The 17,656-nt window shown below is 29.9% G+C and overlaps 2 protein-coding genes across 3 annotated transcripts in view; one reads left to right on the top strand and one right to left on the bottom strand.

Annotated features, from left to right (window-relative positions):
• The window catches only part of LOC118179389 (regulation of nuclear pre-mRNA domain-containing protein 1B), a 75,550-nt gene extending 65,086 nt beyond the window's left edge, over window positions 1-10,464 (bottom strand). The window contains exons 1-2 of one of the 2 annotated variants that reach the window (XM_085827740.1): window positions 10,142-10,464; window positions 3,760-3,915 (exon numbers count right to left, since the gene is read on the bottom strand). In XM_085827740.1, the coding sequence (XP_085683866.1) occupies window positions 3,760-3,910 (151 nt within the window). In that variant the 5' untranslated portion in view covers window positions 3,911-3,915; window positions 10,142-10,464. Of the gene's footprint in view, window positions 1-3,759; window positions 3,928-10,141 lie in introns of both variants that reach the window. The other variant, XM_085827741.1, reaches the window with a different exon arrangement.
• A 161-nt stretch (window positions 10,465-10,625) lies between these two features.
• The window catches only part of LOC118180701 (cytochrome c oxidase subunit 4 isoform 1, mitochondrial-like), a 57,051-nt gene continuing 50,020 nt past the window's right edge, over window positions 10,626-17,656 (top strand). The window contains exon 1 of the mRNA XM_085827742.1: window positions 10,626-10,764. The gene's annotated coding sequence lies outside the window, so the exon portion shown is untranslated. The remainder of the gene's footprint in view (window positions 10,765-17,656) is intronic.

Here is a 17,656-nt window from a genome sequence, read left to right on the forward strand (position 1 = left end):
GGTTAATTTATTTATTAGGATAATTAATATATGTATTATTAAGGGACATTGCTTATTTCATTGTAATTTTGTTATACGTAATAACGTTTTTTTATGATTTTTTGTGCAGAGTAAAATTCTATACAGTTTTTAAATTTAACGTTTGGTGTTCCCTTCAGCCATTTTCCGGTACATTTAAAAGCCAGATGAAGGCTGGCAGCGAAGCTGCTAGTAACATAATACAGTCAAAAGTCGTTAATCCGGACTCGTCGGGACTTCTGCGATTCCAGATTATTGATTTTTCCTGATTATAGATCATCAGTTTAAATCTGTGAGATGGCATGCAGAAATTATAAAATTAAAAATATGAAACCGTAATTTATGAAATAAAGAACAACTATGATCTAAAGGGTATCAAAATTTACACACACACACACACACACACAAAAAAAAAAAAAAAAAAAAAAAAAAAAAAAAAAAAAAAGCTTAATATTTATTTGTTTACTTTATTAAAATTTCTTTCAATGTAAGTTGTTTAAGTTGCTTCGTTTTATGTGATAATACTTTCTCTTTAATTCGATAAACAGACATAATTTCTTCTTCAGTTATAAAGTTCCGCTGTTCAAGTCCTATAATTGCTGTGTCGAGAATACCGACTAATTTGTCAATCGAAATTTTTTCGTTTTCAATAACCTCTGTAACTTTCTTCGCTATCAGAAGCGAATTATAATGACGAGAAATTTGATTTAAATCATATCAAAGGCGGAGTACATCGAGATGAAATACTACATTTAATAAGGAATTATAAGCCAAATAAAATGAAGATAAGGATAATGCTGACAGATCAACTTCCAATTCATTGCGCGCCGCAGCATGAAATTGATAAACAGATTTCGGAATGGTTAGAGATACGAAGGATATGCCTTTATCCATTTTTTGCAGCAATTCCACTTTTTGTTTAATGGACTTCGAAACATACTTTCGCTTTTTAGATCCTTTACATATTAGTAAATATATGTCGGAAATTCTATTTGACATAATCGAAAGTTCAAGCTTACTTTTATAAAATTGCTCTAACAGTCTGCAAAAAATAATAAGCCGGATCCAATTCGAAGATTCAGGAACAACGCAATCTGCAACATTAACTGAATTAGATAATTTTAGCTTAGCTTATATCGTCTGTTATACATTAAAAGCACATGCACACACGCATATTCGCAGCCGTAGAGGTCTTACGTGCATGCGTCAACGCGACGCATGCGCAGAAAGTTTGTAGCTTTGAGGTCCGGATTATAGGCCATTCCGAATTATGGGTGTCTGAATTAACGACTTTTGACTGTATTACACTTCTTAGTTAATTTGAAGAAAATCATTATTAAATAAAACTCATTAGAGCAGAAATAAAATTTTCCTTCGGAACTACTCTTATATATGCTCTCGCTTGGTGACAATTTCTCGCCATCCACGGTGCCATATTACTATCTAAATTTTTTGTCTATGTTTTCGAACTTTAAGCCTAAAATGTCTCCAAAAACGCGGTTTTCGCACATGGGAGGGGAAAAAAAAAAAAAAAAAAAAAAAGTTTTGAACACACAATTTAAGCTAAAAATTCAAAACAAAAAGAAAAAATTTACATAGCAAAAACGTAAAGTTTTTAACCAAAAATATTTGACAAGAATCCATGCACGCAGTGATATGTTTTAGCTTTTTAAAAAAAAAAAAAAAAAAAAAAATCTACGAATTGCACAATCTAGGCATGAATGAATCTATGTACTACGCACAGCTCGCCTTAATAAATTAACATAACAACAATAAATTTCAAAGAATATCATGTACACAGCATCCTGTTTAAACTTAAAAAAAGCATCTCAAAAAACAACAATAACAACAGAAATTCATAGTAAAAAAATAACAAACATAACATTCTACAAAATAAAATGCACTTACTATAATACATTTGTTAATAAAATTTCGCCAGTCACACAACGTCTCTGAACAAAAGTGCTACGATTTTGCTATATCACGTCTTTCCGCGTTTCAAAATTTCGAAAGTAACAATGAAAACTTCCTTCAAAGTTAACTTTTTACACGAAAACCACAATCCAAATATTAAACTCCGCTGACAGTCACATACTCTACCAGCAAGCATTTAACTGCAAATCCATACAAGAAATATCAGAAATGCCCTTCTTCGCCTGAGTTCTCATAGCAGCTCCGCACTTTGGACTCTTTTACAAGTCCCACAGAAATTTCAAAAATACACTTTGATCCTCATAAACACACCCATGAACAAAAGACTTGTTAACAACTTCAACATCGTACATTTTAATACTAAATTTACTTTCCACATAATCTAAAATATGCGACTGAAATCTTGCCACCACGTCTATCATTGCAACATAGGCCATTTCAAAACATGCACAACACGAACCAATGAGCAATTAAACCACTGCAGCAAAAGAGATAAGTTTTAACGTCAAAAGGGTTGCCATAGAAACAACATCGTCCCCAAAACCACCACAATCGTGCCTAAATCCAGCGCAGAACATATATCGCCACATTTGGTGATCTTAGGGTGAATAGGTGAATTAGTGATTTGGTGAATATAAGAGTAGAGCCTTTCCTTCTCCTCTTTTGGCCAGTTTTTAAATCTATAAAATTGATTTTTATGTCTATTAAATGTCAAGTTTGGCTTTTTTTTTGAAAGGCAGTCTGGCAAAGAAAAACAGAATTAAAAAGCACAAACCAATTCAAGAGTAAACAAAAACAAGGGGGGGGAAATTGCAACTGTTAATAAAATAAGAATACAAGGTACTCCTCTTATATATGCCCTCAGGTCGCCATTTTAAAGTTACGTTGCCTACTTAAAATCGAAATTTCGAGTTTTATTTGGTGTGGTTTATATGTTTTCCCATCACTGTTCTGAAATGGGAGAAGATCCTTTCAACAAATTTGTGGCGAAATTGTTTTGGTGATGTTTGAAATTGATATTTCTGCTGTTCGAAGAAGCATTCATTCAGAGTAAGTGCATTTTATTTTATTGTTGTTCTTATTTTGTAGAATTTTATGTTCATTGTTTTCTTAGTATGAATTCTGTTGTTATTGTTATTTTCTGAATTGTTTGTATTTTATTTTAGTTTAGTTTAATTTGTTGATTAGTGCACAATGCCTAGATTGTGAAATTTTCATATATTTTTTTAAATTTAAACAGAATGCTGTGTACATGGTATTGTTTGAAATTTATTGTTGTTATGTTAACTTATTTAAGCGATGTGTGCGTAGTTTGTAGATTCCTTTGCTGCACAGATTGTGCAATTCTGTGATTTTTTATAAAGTTAAAACAGATCTCTCTGTACATGCTTTCTTGCTAAATATTTTTGTTTAGAAATTAAAAGTTTTTGGCTATCTAAATTTTTTTGTTTTGTTTTGTATTTTTAGCTTAAATTGTGTATTCAAAATGCAAAAACAGTGTTTTTGGAGACATTTTTGGCTTAAAGTTTGAAATGTAGACAAAAAATTTAGATAGTAATATGGCAATGTGGAGTTTCTCGCCAAAAATATTTGGCGAGCGAGAGATTTGTCACCAGGCAAAGGCGTAGATAAGAGTAGTTCCGAATACATTAGTTCCTTGCAATATTCAATTAAAATTCACATGGAATTTTGAAATAAATGCATTACATATGCATTTACTTAACATTTGTAATAAATAACAAATGATTCAAAAATATTAATTTCAATAATACAGCATTTTATCATATAATGAAAATTCAGAAAAGTTACCTTTTTTAAGTTCTTTAAACCAAACTTGGACTATTGTTTTGTGATGTTTCCTATGATGAATTAACCATAATGATAAAGTCTGTATACTTTGTTGGGAATTATTTAATTCAGATAATTTCTTCTCCAAAGCAGAATCTGTAAATCCCGCCATGATTTCTAAAATGAGTACTTTAAATATGAGTAAATATTTTAAATATGAGAGTTAATACTTAGCAATACATAAATATAAATTTATATTCTATAAAATTTTATTCTTCATGACAGCAAGAACCACATGCTAAAATTCAGGAAATTTTGTGAGCTGCAACTAGACTTTTCAAGAGCCACAATTCTGTAATTACATTATTTTAAGAATAATGAAACATACTTTCATAAAATAAAACAAAGTAAATTGATGAGATTTTCCTATTTTTTATTTAATTAATTTTACACATAAATATAAGTAAGAATTTGGTAAAAATATATTCCAGGGTGCCCCTTGGCGAAAATTCGCGATTTTTGGAGCCATTCCTGTTTACATCCAACGCCCTCCCCAGTAAAATGGCATCCAAAACATAATTAAAACAAAAAGTAAAAGTTTACAATTGGATACCCCTTGTTTTTTCTTTCTTTCTTTTTTTTCTTTTTTTTTCTTTTTATGATAAGATCGGTGAGAGCAAGGCACAATTTGAAGATGACCGCTACAAAACCAAAATAACAAGTAATTGCACAAACTCGGTGTCCATGTACACATTGATCTATTTTCACTTTAAAAAACATCAGAGAATTGCATAAACTTAGCATTGAACATTGACTTGTTTTTGTTCATGTGCACATTGATCTATTTTCCCTTAAAAATTGAAAGAGCACCCAATTCTACACTAGAATCAAACAAAAAATATATAATTTCAATTTAATAAACTGCATTTTAAATCAAACAATGAAAGAACCTGTTGAACATAAACACACAAGAAACCAGAAGAAAATGCTTAGTTTCTATCTGAAAAAAAGAAACTTTAGTTGTATTTTACTGTTTTTTCAAATGTGTATGTTATATAATCAAACTTTCCTGAATATTGTGAAAGAAATAAAAATTCATGGTTAGCCTATATTTTAAGGTGCCCCTTGGATTATCGTCAAGTTGTTGTTTCATTTATGGTAACCTGAGTGTTGAATGTTATGGAAATCATAATATGATGTGATTGGTGATTTTAAATCAAACAATCAAAGAACACAAAAAAAGGAAATATATCTTATCGCATCTACGCACTACACAAAGGAAATATGAACTTACCTTATTTCGAAATTTCTGTGTCTTTAGTCAGTATCTGTATTATCTTTGCATTTGATCATATGTGTTTCCTTCATTACAAACAAGACACTTAAAATGGCTACTAAGCAAACCTTCATTTACACAGCAGTCAATGTTTTTTTTTTTTTCCCCTTTCGTTCCAAATCCTACAGAAACTTCAAATTAATCTTATCACATACAGCCATTTTACCGCATAAAGCACAAAATAAGCAGCGTACTTTCTAACCAAAATCCAACACATAAATAAGCCATTACAAATATTTTCTCATCAGTTAAATTCACCATAATCACACAACCAATCACATCATAATATGATTTGCATAACATTCAACACTCAGGTTACCATAAATGAAACAACAACTTGACGATAATCCAAGGGGCACCTTAAAATATAGGCTAATCATGAATTTTTATTTCTTTCGCAATATTCGGGAAAGTTTGATTATATAACATACACATTTGAAACAACAGTAAAATACAACTAAAGTTTCTTTTTTCATATAGAAACTAAGCATTTCCTTCTGGTTTCTTGTGTGTTTATGTTCAAGAGGTTCCTTATTGCTTAACGAGACTTTACTGAAGCAAAGACTGGAAGGTAAAGGAGCAAGATCTGTCTTAAATAATCTGAAATAAGTTTAAAGACTTTGAACCAGGGGTAGAATTATGGTAAATCCAATAAAAAAGTCTATCCTTCCAAGAACTCAAAAATTTTGACACAATCATAAATGTAATAAATGGTTCCTGTCTAAGATTACCATGTAATCATAACAAAACATAAATTGTCTGCCGAGAACAATGGGGGTGCAGTAATTATTACAAATAGTTAAACTGGAGAGGACAAAAACAAAAAAGTGAATTATGCAGAAAAGTGCACACCCTCCATCCCGACTTGCTCAGGAATGCTTAATGTTTAGAAACAGGCATCGAGAAGTTGCAAAAGATCTGCTCACCAAATATGAGCGACAAGTTTCACCTTGTCCATCAATACACGAGTATACCATATCTCGTAACATTTCACTTTTTTAACACTCCCAGTATGATCTCTGCCTTCTTTCCTAAAAGACGTTTCCTTTAGTGACAAAGCCAGCCATTCAAGGACTAGAAAAAAATAAAGCAAATCCTTGGACAAAATAACAAACCTTCCGAAACACAAGATTACAAATAATGAGAAGCAAGAGCACTACAGGAGATACGCAAAGAGAATTTGCCTGAAATAAAATAAAACATGAGAGATGGTGAAAGAATTTAATGCATTTTTTTAAAATGATCTTCCCATTTGGCTATTGTACTGTCCTGATAACCATTAGCTACTCTAAAAACAACATAAAAATTACAGTAATTTCAAGAAATGAAATTATTAGAACAAAGGGAATTAGCCAGAAGGGCTACTAATTTCATTTTGACATTTTGTGTTGAATCACTATAAACAATGTATCACATTTCAAATTGTTGCCATCAAATGTCAGAGCTCTGCACTATATTTAAAGAAATTAAATAATGAAGAATCTGCATAAATGTATGCATGTTTCTTGTATTCTAAAAAACAACAGTACCTAGAGTCATCAAATTTTGAATAATGTACTACTTCATCGAATATGGGCATCTGAAAGTCCTAATTTGAAATTTGTCTTATTATTGATTTAATATTTTGTAACACTTTAACAAACTCAATGATTTCAAAGCAAGCAATGGCAACACTGTACGGGGGGCAGAAAATTTTTATCTCCAGAGCACGAGACTGCGTATCGGAAGTTCTAAAGATACGCTCATTTTAAAATTATTTTGTGATGTTGCTGTTGAATTGAATTTTATAGTTAAAGTGTGAAGAACATGATATTTAATAAATAAAGATAGCACACAAAACATTAAAAAAAAAAAGCACCCCTTTGGGCTTAATGTAAAATCTGAATGTTTTCAGATTCTTCTTTTTAGGTATTTTATTTATTACTCGGATGATTAACACGTGATGGACAAACTGAAATCAATTAAATTATTGCACACTTAATGTAAATTATAGAATTAAATTACAAATTTATAAAGAAACACATCATGGCTGATTTCTGTTTCAAAATGTCACTATTTCAAACTATTATTTATTGCAGACAAGTATTTATCTTATATTTAGCAGCTGAAGAGCCTCATATGGCTCACAAATTGCAGTAAAGAACCAGACAATCATAGTGTGGCTCTGCCAGGATTATATTTTTCATAATTATGCTTTTTTTTAATATATAAATATTACTTTGATGTAACTTTTTTTTTTAGGAGACTTTTTTTTTTTTTTTTTTTTTTTTTTTAGGGATTATTGCAAAAGATTATCTACCAAGGGAAAAAATAAAGCAGATCCTTGGACAAAATAACAAACCTTCTGAAACACAAGATTACGGATAATGAGAAGCAAGAGCACTACAGAAGATGTGCAAAGAGAACAAAGGATGCCTTCATGGAGGCCATTTTACAGATATTTGCTCGTATAAACATTAATCATAAAGTAAAACACAAAACTCCCAGGCAGCCAGGCCATTCACCAGTATCTGAACCTGGTCGAACTACAAATGTTCAGTCTCAGCTGCTGGTGGGCCAGATGACTGTGAAAAAAGTTTACTAAACTACAGAGTTTCATTCATAACTCCAATGAAGCACTGCTACTGAGATCTTTATTATTGAAAACATATCATTCAGATTCTCATAGCTCAAATAAATTACACATAAATTAAAAAATATTCAGGAACAGCATATCACAAATTAAAGACTGATTCATATTAAATGCCTAAGACTTTTCGGTTGATCTTTACATTACGGTAACTGGTAGTTTGGCGACATTTTGGAGGCGATAAAGGTTACTACCTGGGACTTTGGCAATAATGTGAGCAGTACTGAGTTCCGATTACGCATTATTTTGTGTGGGGGAAATGAGAGATCATGGGATATGTCATGTGATATTAATGGACGAATTACGGTTCTTTAATCGGAAAAGGGGGGATATCGGGAAAAAATCTGGAAATTTTGTATTTGGCTTTATTCTGTGTTGTGTGAAATAGTGTTTGTGAATTTTTGGATCCCATGGCCGTAAGTAAAGTGAATTCGAAATGGGTATTTAGTGGTATTGAAAAGGATAGTAAGAAATGTTTTTTAAGGTTGTGTGAGAGAGAAATAAACATGTTTTATTATGTTATTTATTTTACCTGGTATCCTGCTTTGAAAGATAAGTATGATTTTAAAGATTCTGAAAGAGAATGAAGAAAAGTGTATATGCCACGTAATGAAGATTCTGAAGGAGATTAGGTAAGTTAGTATTTTTAATTATTTTTATGCATTGTTGGAAATGTAAGGTGGAAAGGAATTTGGTATTATTGGGAAAATTGTTATTAGCAATGATTTAGTTTAAAGTAATTAGGATTGTAAGGTAATTCTTATTAATTGAATGTATGTGCTCATGTATATTTTAAGTGGTGTTTTTGAATTTAATTATATTTTAATGAAATGATAGTTATTTTGTGAATTTTATACTTGTAGGAATTTGGTGTATGTTTAAGTTGAAATAAATGTGCATGGAAATAATTTAAATATTTGATAATAAATATTTGTAATGCTTCATGTATGAATTCGTTGGTGACGTGTATAATGTAATAGATGATTTAGAGGTAAAAGTTTTTGGATATTTTATTTATTTTATATGTGGAAATGTTCATATTTGTAAAGGGTAAATACTTTTTCGCGATCATGTAATTTCATATATGTTCTTTTTACCGGGTTTAAAGATTGAGAAAATTGTCATGTATTTTCGTGAAATTTTTTTAATTTATGAGATAAAAGCAGTGTACATGGATATAGTGAAGAGTGTGCGGAATGCCATTTTTGTGCAATTCTGGGATGTTTTTTAAGTAAAAATAAGTCGACGTGTACATGGTTCAATGATATTTTAATGAAATGATAGTTATTTTGTGAATTTTATGCTTGTAGGAATTTGGTTTACGTTTAAGTTGAAATAAACGTGCATGGAAATAATTTAAATATTTGATACTAAATATTTGTAATGCTTCATGTATGAATTCGTTGGTGACGTGTATAATGTAATAGATGATTTAGAGGTAAAAGTTTTTGGATATTTTATTTATTTTATATGTGGAAATGTTCATATTTGTAAAGGGTAAATACTTTTTCGCGATCAGGTAATTTCATATATGTTCTTTTTACCGGGTTTAAAGATTGAGAAAATTGTCATGTATTTTCGTGAAATTTTTCTAATTTATGAGAAAAAAGCAGTGTACATGGATATAGTGAAGAGTGTGCGCAATGCCATTTTTGTGCAATTCTGGGATGTTTTTTTAAGTAAAAATAAGTCGGCGTGTACATGGTTTATGTGTATGTGTTATTTTGAAAAACGCGTAAGGTGTATGGTATTGTGCACTTTTTCCGAATTTTGCAGTGAATATTTGTCATGATTAAGCAGTTTTGTTTGATAAAATTTCTAGCATAAGTGTAATTCGGCTAGTAGATTGTTGGAATAAGTGTTCAGTAGATAAGAAGAAAAGAAACATGTCTTTACTTGGTGAAGACAAAATGGCGGCGGGGTAAAAAAAAATAGAGGGTTGCTGTAGGGGAGTTGGTCGCCAAATTTTCGCCAAGTTACCGTAATGTAAAGATCAACCGACTTTTCTGATTTCTTAATTTGCAAACTGAGATTTTCTTTTCTTTTGGCATTCATTAATTCGATGCATATTTATTTTATTACAATTTGATCAAAATTAATTTTACAAATAACTTTTCATTTTCCTAAAAAATTGAAAGTTTTAATTTAATTACAGAAAGAATTTAAATAAATTATACTTATTACTTTTCGGTAAACGCTCAAAAATACATAATTTTAATAACTATGCTTTTTTTTAAGTGTTTGTTGTCTCGAGCATTTAAATTCATATTACTGAATGAATTTCATATACTGGGTATGAAAAAATACATACGCATGATTAAAATGAAAATTAAAAAAAAAAAAAATATATACCAACATATGATTATGAAAAAATAAATGGTGCACAAAACCGTAAAAGAATACGATATAACATATAACTTTAAAAATATATTACTTACTTGTTTAGAAGGTATGCACCTACGTAAATCCTGCACGCAGGACAGAAATACTCTGAATACAGGTTAAAGCGTTTCAACTCTTAAGAATTTTCCAAATTCTTACATACACTGCATACAGGACCACGCGCATTAGATTACGCTAAGACAGCATCCCTAAATGCATAACATGCCTCGCACAAAGTCAAAATAAACAACTCCACGGCTTAAAAAAACGATAACAATACTCGATGCCAAACTTCACGTGGACAAAATTTAAACGCCCTCCTATGCACAAAAATAAATTCTGAATATTTTTAAAATATCTAGTCTCAGGATTTTTAGTTTTAGCGTAGCGATAATAATAAAATTATTTATTTGAAACGTATTACAAGTATAAAATTATTTTTGAATAATTACAATTCGTGTATTTTATTCGTTTAAGAACTTTCTCTCTAATATAGGAGTATAGTCTTCAAGCTGAGTATGGTTATTTACATTAACTCGTGTTGAGTTAAATCTATCGAGGAATTATTTCAGATAATAACATTTTACGCGTATGTGTATGTGTGCGGTTCGTCTTGAAGGCACTATTAGAATCCGGGCTGGCAATACTGGCGAAATTTACCTTTATTTTGCGTCTGGAAGTAAGTAATTATTGAAATTTATTTCCAAGAATAAATAGTAAATCGTCTAAAAATATTATTAAAAATTCAAATATACAAAATTCACCGAGTGATCTCTTTTGACATTTGGAAGAACTGTTCATGTTAAGGTGATACAATTCTTTTCTTCTGAAGGTTAAAAGGTCTCTTTGTACGGAAATAGTTAAGGAAACTTATCGTAAATCATTGCTAAACGGAAATGGAACTTTTATAACGTATTGAAATTAGATTAGTGTAATTTTTATAATATAGGTTTTACATTTTAATACAATAAAAACGTGGTATGTAGTTAATAGTTAAATAAGTAAATCATCAAGTACACCTTTCTAAGCCGATTTCTGTATATTTGCATCATTTCAGTTAGTATGTCCATTGTCTCTGCTGTTGAAACAAGAAATATTAATTCATTTATATGTATTTCTTTTGCATTTGAAAAGAAATTCAAATTCATTTACATTACCTAGATATCTATAAACATAGCTCTTCGTGCAACTTTGTATAACATACAGGTATACCTGTATTGTCCAACATGGCTATTAAAAACTAAGTGGCTATTAAAAACCAACATAGCTATTAAAAACTAAGTGTTTAACCACTTTGTAACACTGATGATAACAAATACAAAATCATTGAAAATATGCATAAGTAATGGAGCTGGCAAAATTTTTACTGTCTGGTAATTTTCAGTAACGTGAAAAGTTATTTAAGTACAAAGAGACAATATAAGTAAATATAAATATTCCTGCTAATTACATTCAGTAGCAGTCTGTGGTGATATGCATATTTTGAATTTAGATTGGAGGTAATGGAGTATTCCATAGGTTGTTAAATTTAACAGAAAAAGAAAGCTGTATGTATGTATCAGTTTGCAGAACTACTTTGCAGAATTTGTGAAAATTTTTGTAATGTCCCAATCTCTAACAACCATGGACATCACAATTGTTTTAATTTTAACAAGGAATCAGTATTTTCACTTTTGTTCTGTTTGTTGTATTCTAAGTTCCAATGATTTTTATAGACAAATCATTGCACATTTTATCTTAAATTCAACTTTAAAAATATACATTTGAAGGATTTGCCTGCAATGGAGGTAATAGCAATAAAATTTCTGCAGAAATATGAAGCCACAAAGTTACTAAAAGGAGCAATTGTTTTAGATATGTTCTTAAAACTGTAATCACAAAATTTTAAGAAAAAAGAAAAAAAGAGACACATTTTTAAGTAATATCGATTGATTTTCAATTTAAATATGTAATTAAAATGGGTACTATCATTATATATGCCCTCAGATGTATGGTGTCGCAAAATGTGGCGATATGTGTTCTCTGCTGGTTTTTGGCACGATTGTGTGTTCTGGGATGGTTTTTAGCCTGATGTTGTTTGTATGGCAACCCATTTTGACATTGAAACTTTATTTTGCTAGAGTCGTTTTATTTGCTGGTTGGTTTGGTAGGCATTTTGAAATGGCTTATGTTGGAATAAAAGCCATGGTGGCCAGTGGCATAAGTAGAACTCTTGGGCCCGTATGCAAAATATTTTCCTGGGCCCTGTCCCCTTTCCCAATAAATTTAATGTGCTTAAAAAAGAAAAAAAAAAAAAAAAAAAAAAAAAATCAAGGATTCTAGGAGGCAATGTTTTCATGATGATTTTTATCACATCTGGATTAATTGTTAAAAAATAAAAGCACGTTCTTAGGGAACCAGTTGAAAGGTATGTAACATGAAGAAAGAATAAAAAGGAAAATAATTTCCCTTGACCAACTGGTGAAATGAAAATTTGCTTTAGTCTGGGTATTTGATGTCAGATGATTTTAATTCAGTTACTTAATTCAGTTAACATGATTTATGCAATAATATACAAGTAATAAATAAGAACTTTTATAATGTAAATGATACATTTGTTAAATCTAAAACATATTTATCATAAACTTCATAAAGAAAACTATTTGAACATACAATTTTTGTAGAAAATATTGTATGGTAAAGTTTTTTCTGTCTTTTTAAAAAACCTTTTGGTACACTAAACTACTTGAACACTTGATTTTTATAAAAAATATGAACGCTAAAGTTTTTTACTGTTTCCTTTTAATTTTCCTCAGTCCGTACTGCTCTTCTTCTCTAATTTTTTTTCCCCCTCAATAAATGTAATGATAACATTGGTGGCCGAAATTCATAATAAAGAAAAAAAATCCGGTTGATCTTTACAATATGGTAACTGGTAGTTTGGCGACATTTTGGAGGCGATAAAGGTTACTTCCTGGGACTTTGGTAATAATGTGAGCAGTACTCAGTTCCGATTACGCATTATTTTGTGTGAGGGAAATGAGAGATCATGGGATATGTCATGTGATATTAATGGACAAATTACGGTTCTTTAATCGGAAAAGGGGGGAAATCGGGAAAAAATCTGGAAATTTTGTATTTGGTTTATTCTGTGTTGTGTGAAACAGTGTTCGTGAATTTTTGGATCCCATGGCCGTAACTAAAGAAAAGTTTATCGGACACGTAATCAAGATTCTGAAGAAGATTAGGTAAGTTAGTATTTTTAATTATTTGAGGATATTATTTTTATGCATTGTTCTAAATGTAAAGTGGAAGTAAAGGAACTTGATATTATTGGGAAAATTGTTATTAGCAATGATTTAGTTTAAAGTAATTAGGATTGTAAGGTAATTTTTATTAATTTAATGTATGTGCTCATTTATATTTTAAGTAGTGTTTTTGAATTTAATTATATTTTAATTAAATGATAGTTATTTTGTGAATTTTATGTTTGTAGGAATTTGGTATACGTTTAAGTTGAAGTAAACGTGCATGGAAATAATTTAAATATTTGATACTAAGTATTTGTAATGCTTCATGTATGAATTCGTTGGTGACGTGTATAATGTAATAGATGATTTAGAGGTAAAAGTTTTTGGATATTTTATTTATTTTATATGTGGAAATGTTCATATTTGGAAAGGGTAAATACTTTTTTGCGATCAGGTAATTTCATATATGTTCTTTTTACCGGGTTTAAAGATTGAGAAAATTGTCATGTATTTTCGTGTAATTTTTCTAATTTATGAGAAAAAAGCAGTGTTCATGGATATAGTGAAGAGTGTGCGCAATGCCATTTTTGTGCAATTCTGGGATGTTTAATTAAAAATAAGTCAACGTGTACATGGTTTAGTGATATTTTAATTAAATGATAGTTATTTTGTGAATTTTATGTTTGTAGGAATTTGGTATGCGTTTAAGTTGAAGTAAACGTGCATGGAAATAATTTAAATATTTGATACTAAGTATTTGTAATGCTTGCGGTATGAATTCGTTGGTGACGTGTATAATGTAATAGATGATTTAGAGGTAAATGTTTTTGGGTATTTTATTTATTTTATATGTGGAAATGTTCATATTTGGAAAGGGTAAATACTTTTTCGTGATCAGGTAATTTCATATATGTTCGTTTTACCGGGTTTAAAGATTGAGAAAATTGTCATGTATTTTCGTGAAATTTTTCTAATTTATGAGAAAAAAGCAGTGTACATGGATATAGTGAAGAGTGTGCGCAATGCCATTTTTGTGCAATTCTGGGATGTTTTTTTAAGTAAAAATAAGTCGGCGTGTACATGGTTTATGTGTATGTGTTATTTTGAAAAACGCGTAAGGAGTATGGTATTGTGCACTTTTCCCCAATTTTGCAGTGAATATTTGTCATGATTAAGCAGTTTTGTTAGATAAAATTTCTAGCATAAGTGTAATTCGGCTAGTAGATTGTTGGAAGAAGTGTTCAGTAGATAAAAAGAAAAGAAACATGTCTTTACTTCGTGAAGACAAAATGGCGGCGGGGAAAAAAAAATAGAGGGTTGCTGTAGGAGAGTTGGTCGCCAAATTTTCGCCAAAAAAACGCCAAGTTACCATAATGTAAAGATCAACCAAAAATCCTTCTTTTAAAATTTGTGTCTCCTAACCTTCATTTCCGCAAAATTATTTATCAATACTTGGACGTCCATTTTCTCAGCCATCTCAGCTTCAACACTGAATAGTGAAAGGTTTGACAACCGATCTTATGTCATATTGTTACTTAAATGTGTATTTATTAGTTTCAGTATTGAAAACGACCTCTCACTCGTGCCTGTGGTTACAGGTAATGATAAATACAATATAAATGAATTGCATACTCCCGAATAACTGCTTGTCATGTCATAATATTTTACCATTGCTAATTTAGCTAAATCCTTGACGGATTTCAAATTTTGGATTTCTGTTCTGAAAGTATTTGTAAATAATAAAAGTTGTACTTACAGTACAAGTCTTCTTTATATGTGTTTTGTATTTTTGAAACATTATTAATATTTCCGTATTTGTTAATAATGACAGTGTTTTAGGTTCTTTATTTCTCTTTTATTTTCCAAATTTAGTTTCTGTACCCCATTTATTTACAATAAAGTCAGCTTCTTTCATAATGTCTTCAAACTTATTTCTCATATCTTGCATATTAATAGAAACGCTTTTTAGATGTTGATGTGCTCCATTCAAGTCGATTGATTTTCGATTGTCGAGCCGATTGATTGGTTGATCGATTCTGCACTATAGCGCAGGATGTATCTAAAAAATTTTGGCCTGTTATGATGTTTCTTATTGTGACCATAGATTATATTTATACTTCATATTTATCATAGAAATATTAAATTAATATTAGTAGACATTTGTATTGTTAATGGTGATAATTTTGGATTTTTCAGATGAATGGATTAAAAGTTTAGCTGAATTGAATTTTTAGCAAGTTTTAAATTATAAGAATTTAGTCTATGATTAATTTAGATAATACAAATCAATAACTTACCTTTATAATGAAGAATTATATTTGAGATCACTTTGAAATTTAATTTTATAGAAAAACTTCTGTTTGTTCTCGCCATAGAGTGGAGAAATGGTATTAGAATAAGAGCAAATTTACGTTCAGTTTACTGTTCTGAGTCATCAGCCAATTTACAAGTATACTTGAGGGGTAGCGTTTCACACTTCAATGCGGTGGCTTAACAAAAAAAGGGACCTGAAATCACCCTTCAATGTAGCTGTTTAACGAAGAAAGAAAGGAAAGAAAGAAACCCTGTCTCCACTATAAATTTACAGTGTCATCCCAAGTTGAGTCACAGTAAAACTTTCATCTAAGACTTTACTATAAAGATATCCATTGTCCATTTCTCTTTTAAAACGCTGAAATATCTGTTTTTTTCTTTTTCCCTTCAGTCAAATTGTACTATTATTATTGTCATATTTCAGTGATACATAATACATCACCTGCAACATCTTTCTACATTTCCTCTGTACTATAAATGCATTTCAGTTAATGTATAATTATCAAATATTTTGACAGTAAAAATTATGGATATTCGAATATTTTTAGGAAATTCTTCACAAGTTTATGCTAAAATCATAAACAGGTAGAAACAAATTTTATTGGTATGTATCCAAAGAGCTTTGAAAAGGATTGTATAATACGAAATGGAAATTTTAATATTAAACACAAAATACTTACGGTATGAAGATTTATCTAAATTTAAATACCCACTATAGCAAAATATGACGATTCCCTTCCAAGTTTCAAGGCCCCAGAAATGTTTATTAATTTAGAGTTAAGCTTATTGACACTAACGTATACATTTAATGAAAATAGGTTTTTTTGTACCCCAGGTGGATCAGAAAGTAAAAATCAGTTAGGAAAACAGTCAGTCTTTACATTGCTTATAAATTAAGCAGTATCAATTTTTTACCTTAATCATTAATTTATTAATGACAAAAATATAAAAAATAAATATAATGTATGAGAACATATATTTATGTCTTAGAAAAGTTATGCAGTGATGCCGAAATGAAAGAGAATAATGTACAAAGGGATTTTATGAGTGAAAATCACATTTTTACTATTAAAACATGTTATATTTTAATTTGCAAAAAATATTGAAATATTGCAATAACGGGCCAGCATTCTTTTCTGAAATATTCCATTTGTTTGTATAGTGAAAACTTCTTTCAGATGTTGAAATGCAACTGAAAACTGTTAGGGCAATGCTGCCATTGATATGTTTAATATTTTCAGTAATTTATTGAAATTTACGAAGGCGTATATACTTTTAGTTGTGTGATGCCATTTTTATTATCATAATTATACTATTATTGATGATTTCATGTACTGAATGCTGTGGAAAGTAAATTAAAAGCAAAAGTAAAGTAAATTGTAAAATTTCATTTCAAATAACGATTAGAAAGTACTCCATGAAGGCGTTCTTTCCCTTAGGCAAATAGTCCTCGAGTGCTTTATTATTATATAATAATTCAATTCAGTGCCGTTTAAATAACGTACAAATTATTGCACATTACTCAATTGTACGCTTAAATGTTTCACATTGTTAAAATAAATTGTAATTTATTATATTTTTTCAAAGGAAGAGATATTAATATATTACTTTCAAAACGAACTTAATGTCTTCAGAATTATCTTTTACAGGTAAGTGTGAATTTTGGTAGATGGGTAATTTACAGCTTAAGAAACACTATAGCTTTTCTCTTTTCTAAAACAAATCAAGTAAATCCTCAAACGAGTTCTGTGCTTTCAGATTTAATTCTCGATTAGGGATTTTAAAGAATTCCTAACCTGCATTTTATATGCAATGTGAGAATATTTTGAAAATTTTGATATGAAAAATTGGATAAATATTTATTTACTCATTATTTCAAGTAAAAGTATTCATCCATTCCATTTCCTACCCCCATGAGTGAAAAAGTAATGAATTTCGGTAAATTTAATGAAATTGCCAGAAATTAATTGAAATATTTGGCCGCTTAATGTTTGAGCATCTGTGTATTCGTAGCCTGTCGTAAAACTT

This window comes from Stegodyphus dumicola, chromosome 12, assembly GCF_044657685.1.
Source record: "Stegodyphus dumicola isolate Sdum_Otavi_A_Nest chromosome 12, ASM4465768v1".
NCBI classification, from domain to species: domain Eukaryota; kingdom Metazoa; phylum Arthropoda; class Arachnida; order Araneae; family Eresidae; genus Stegodyphus; species Stegodyphus dumicola.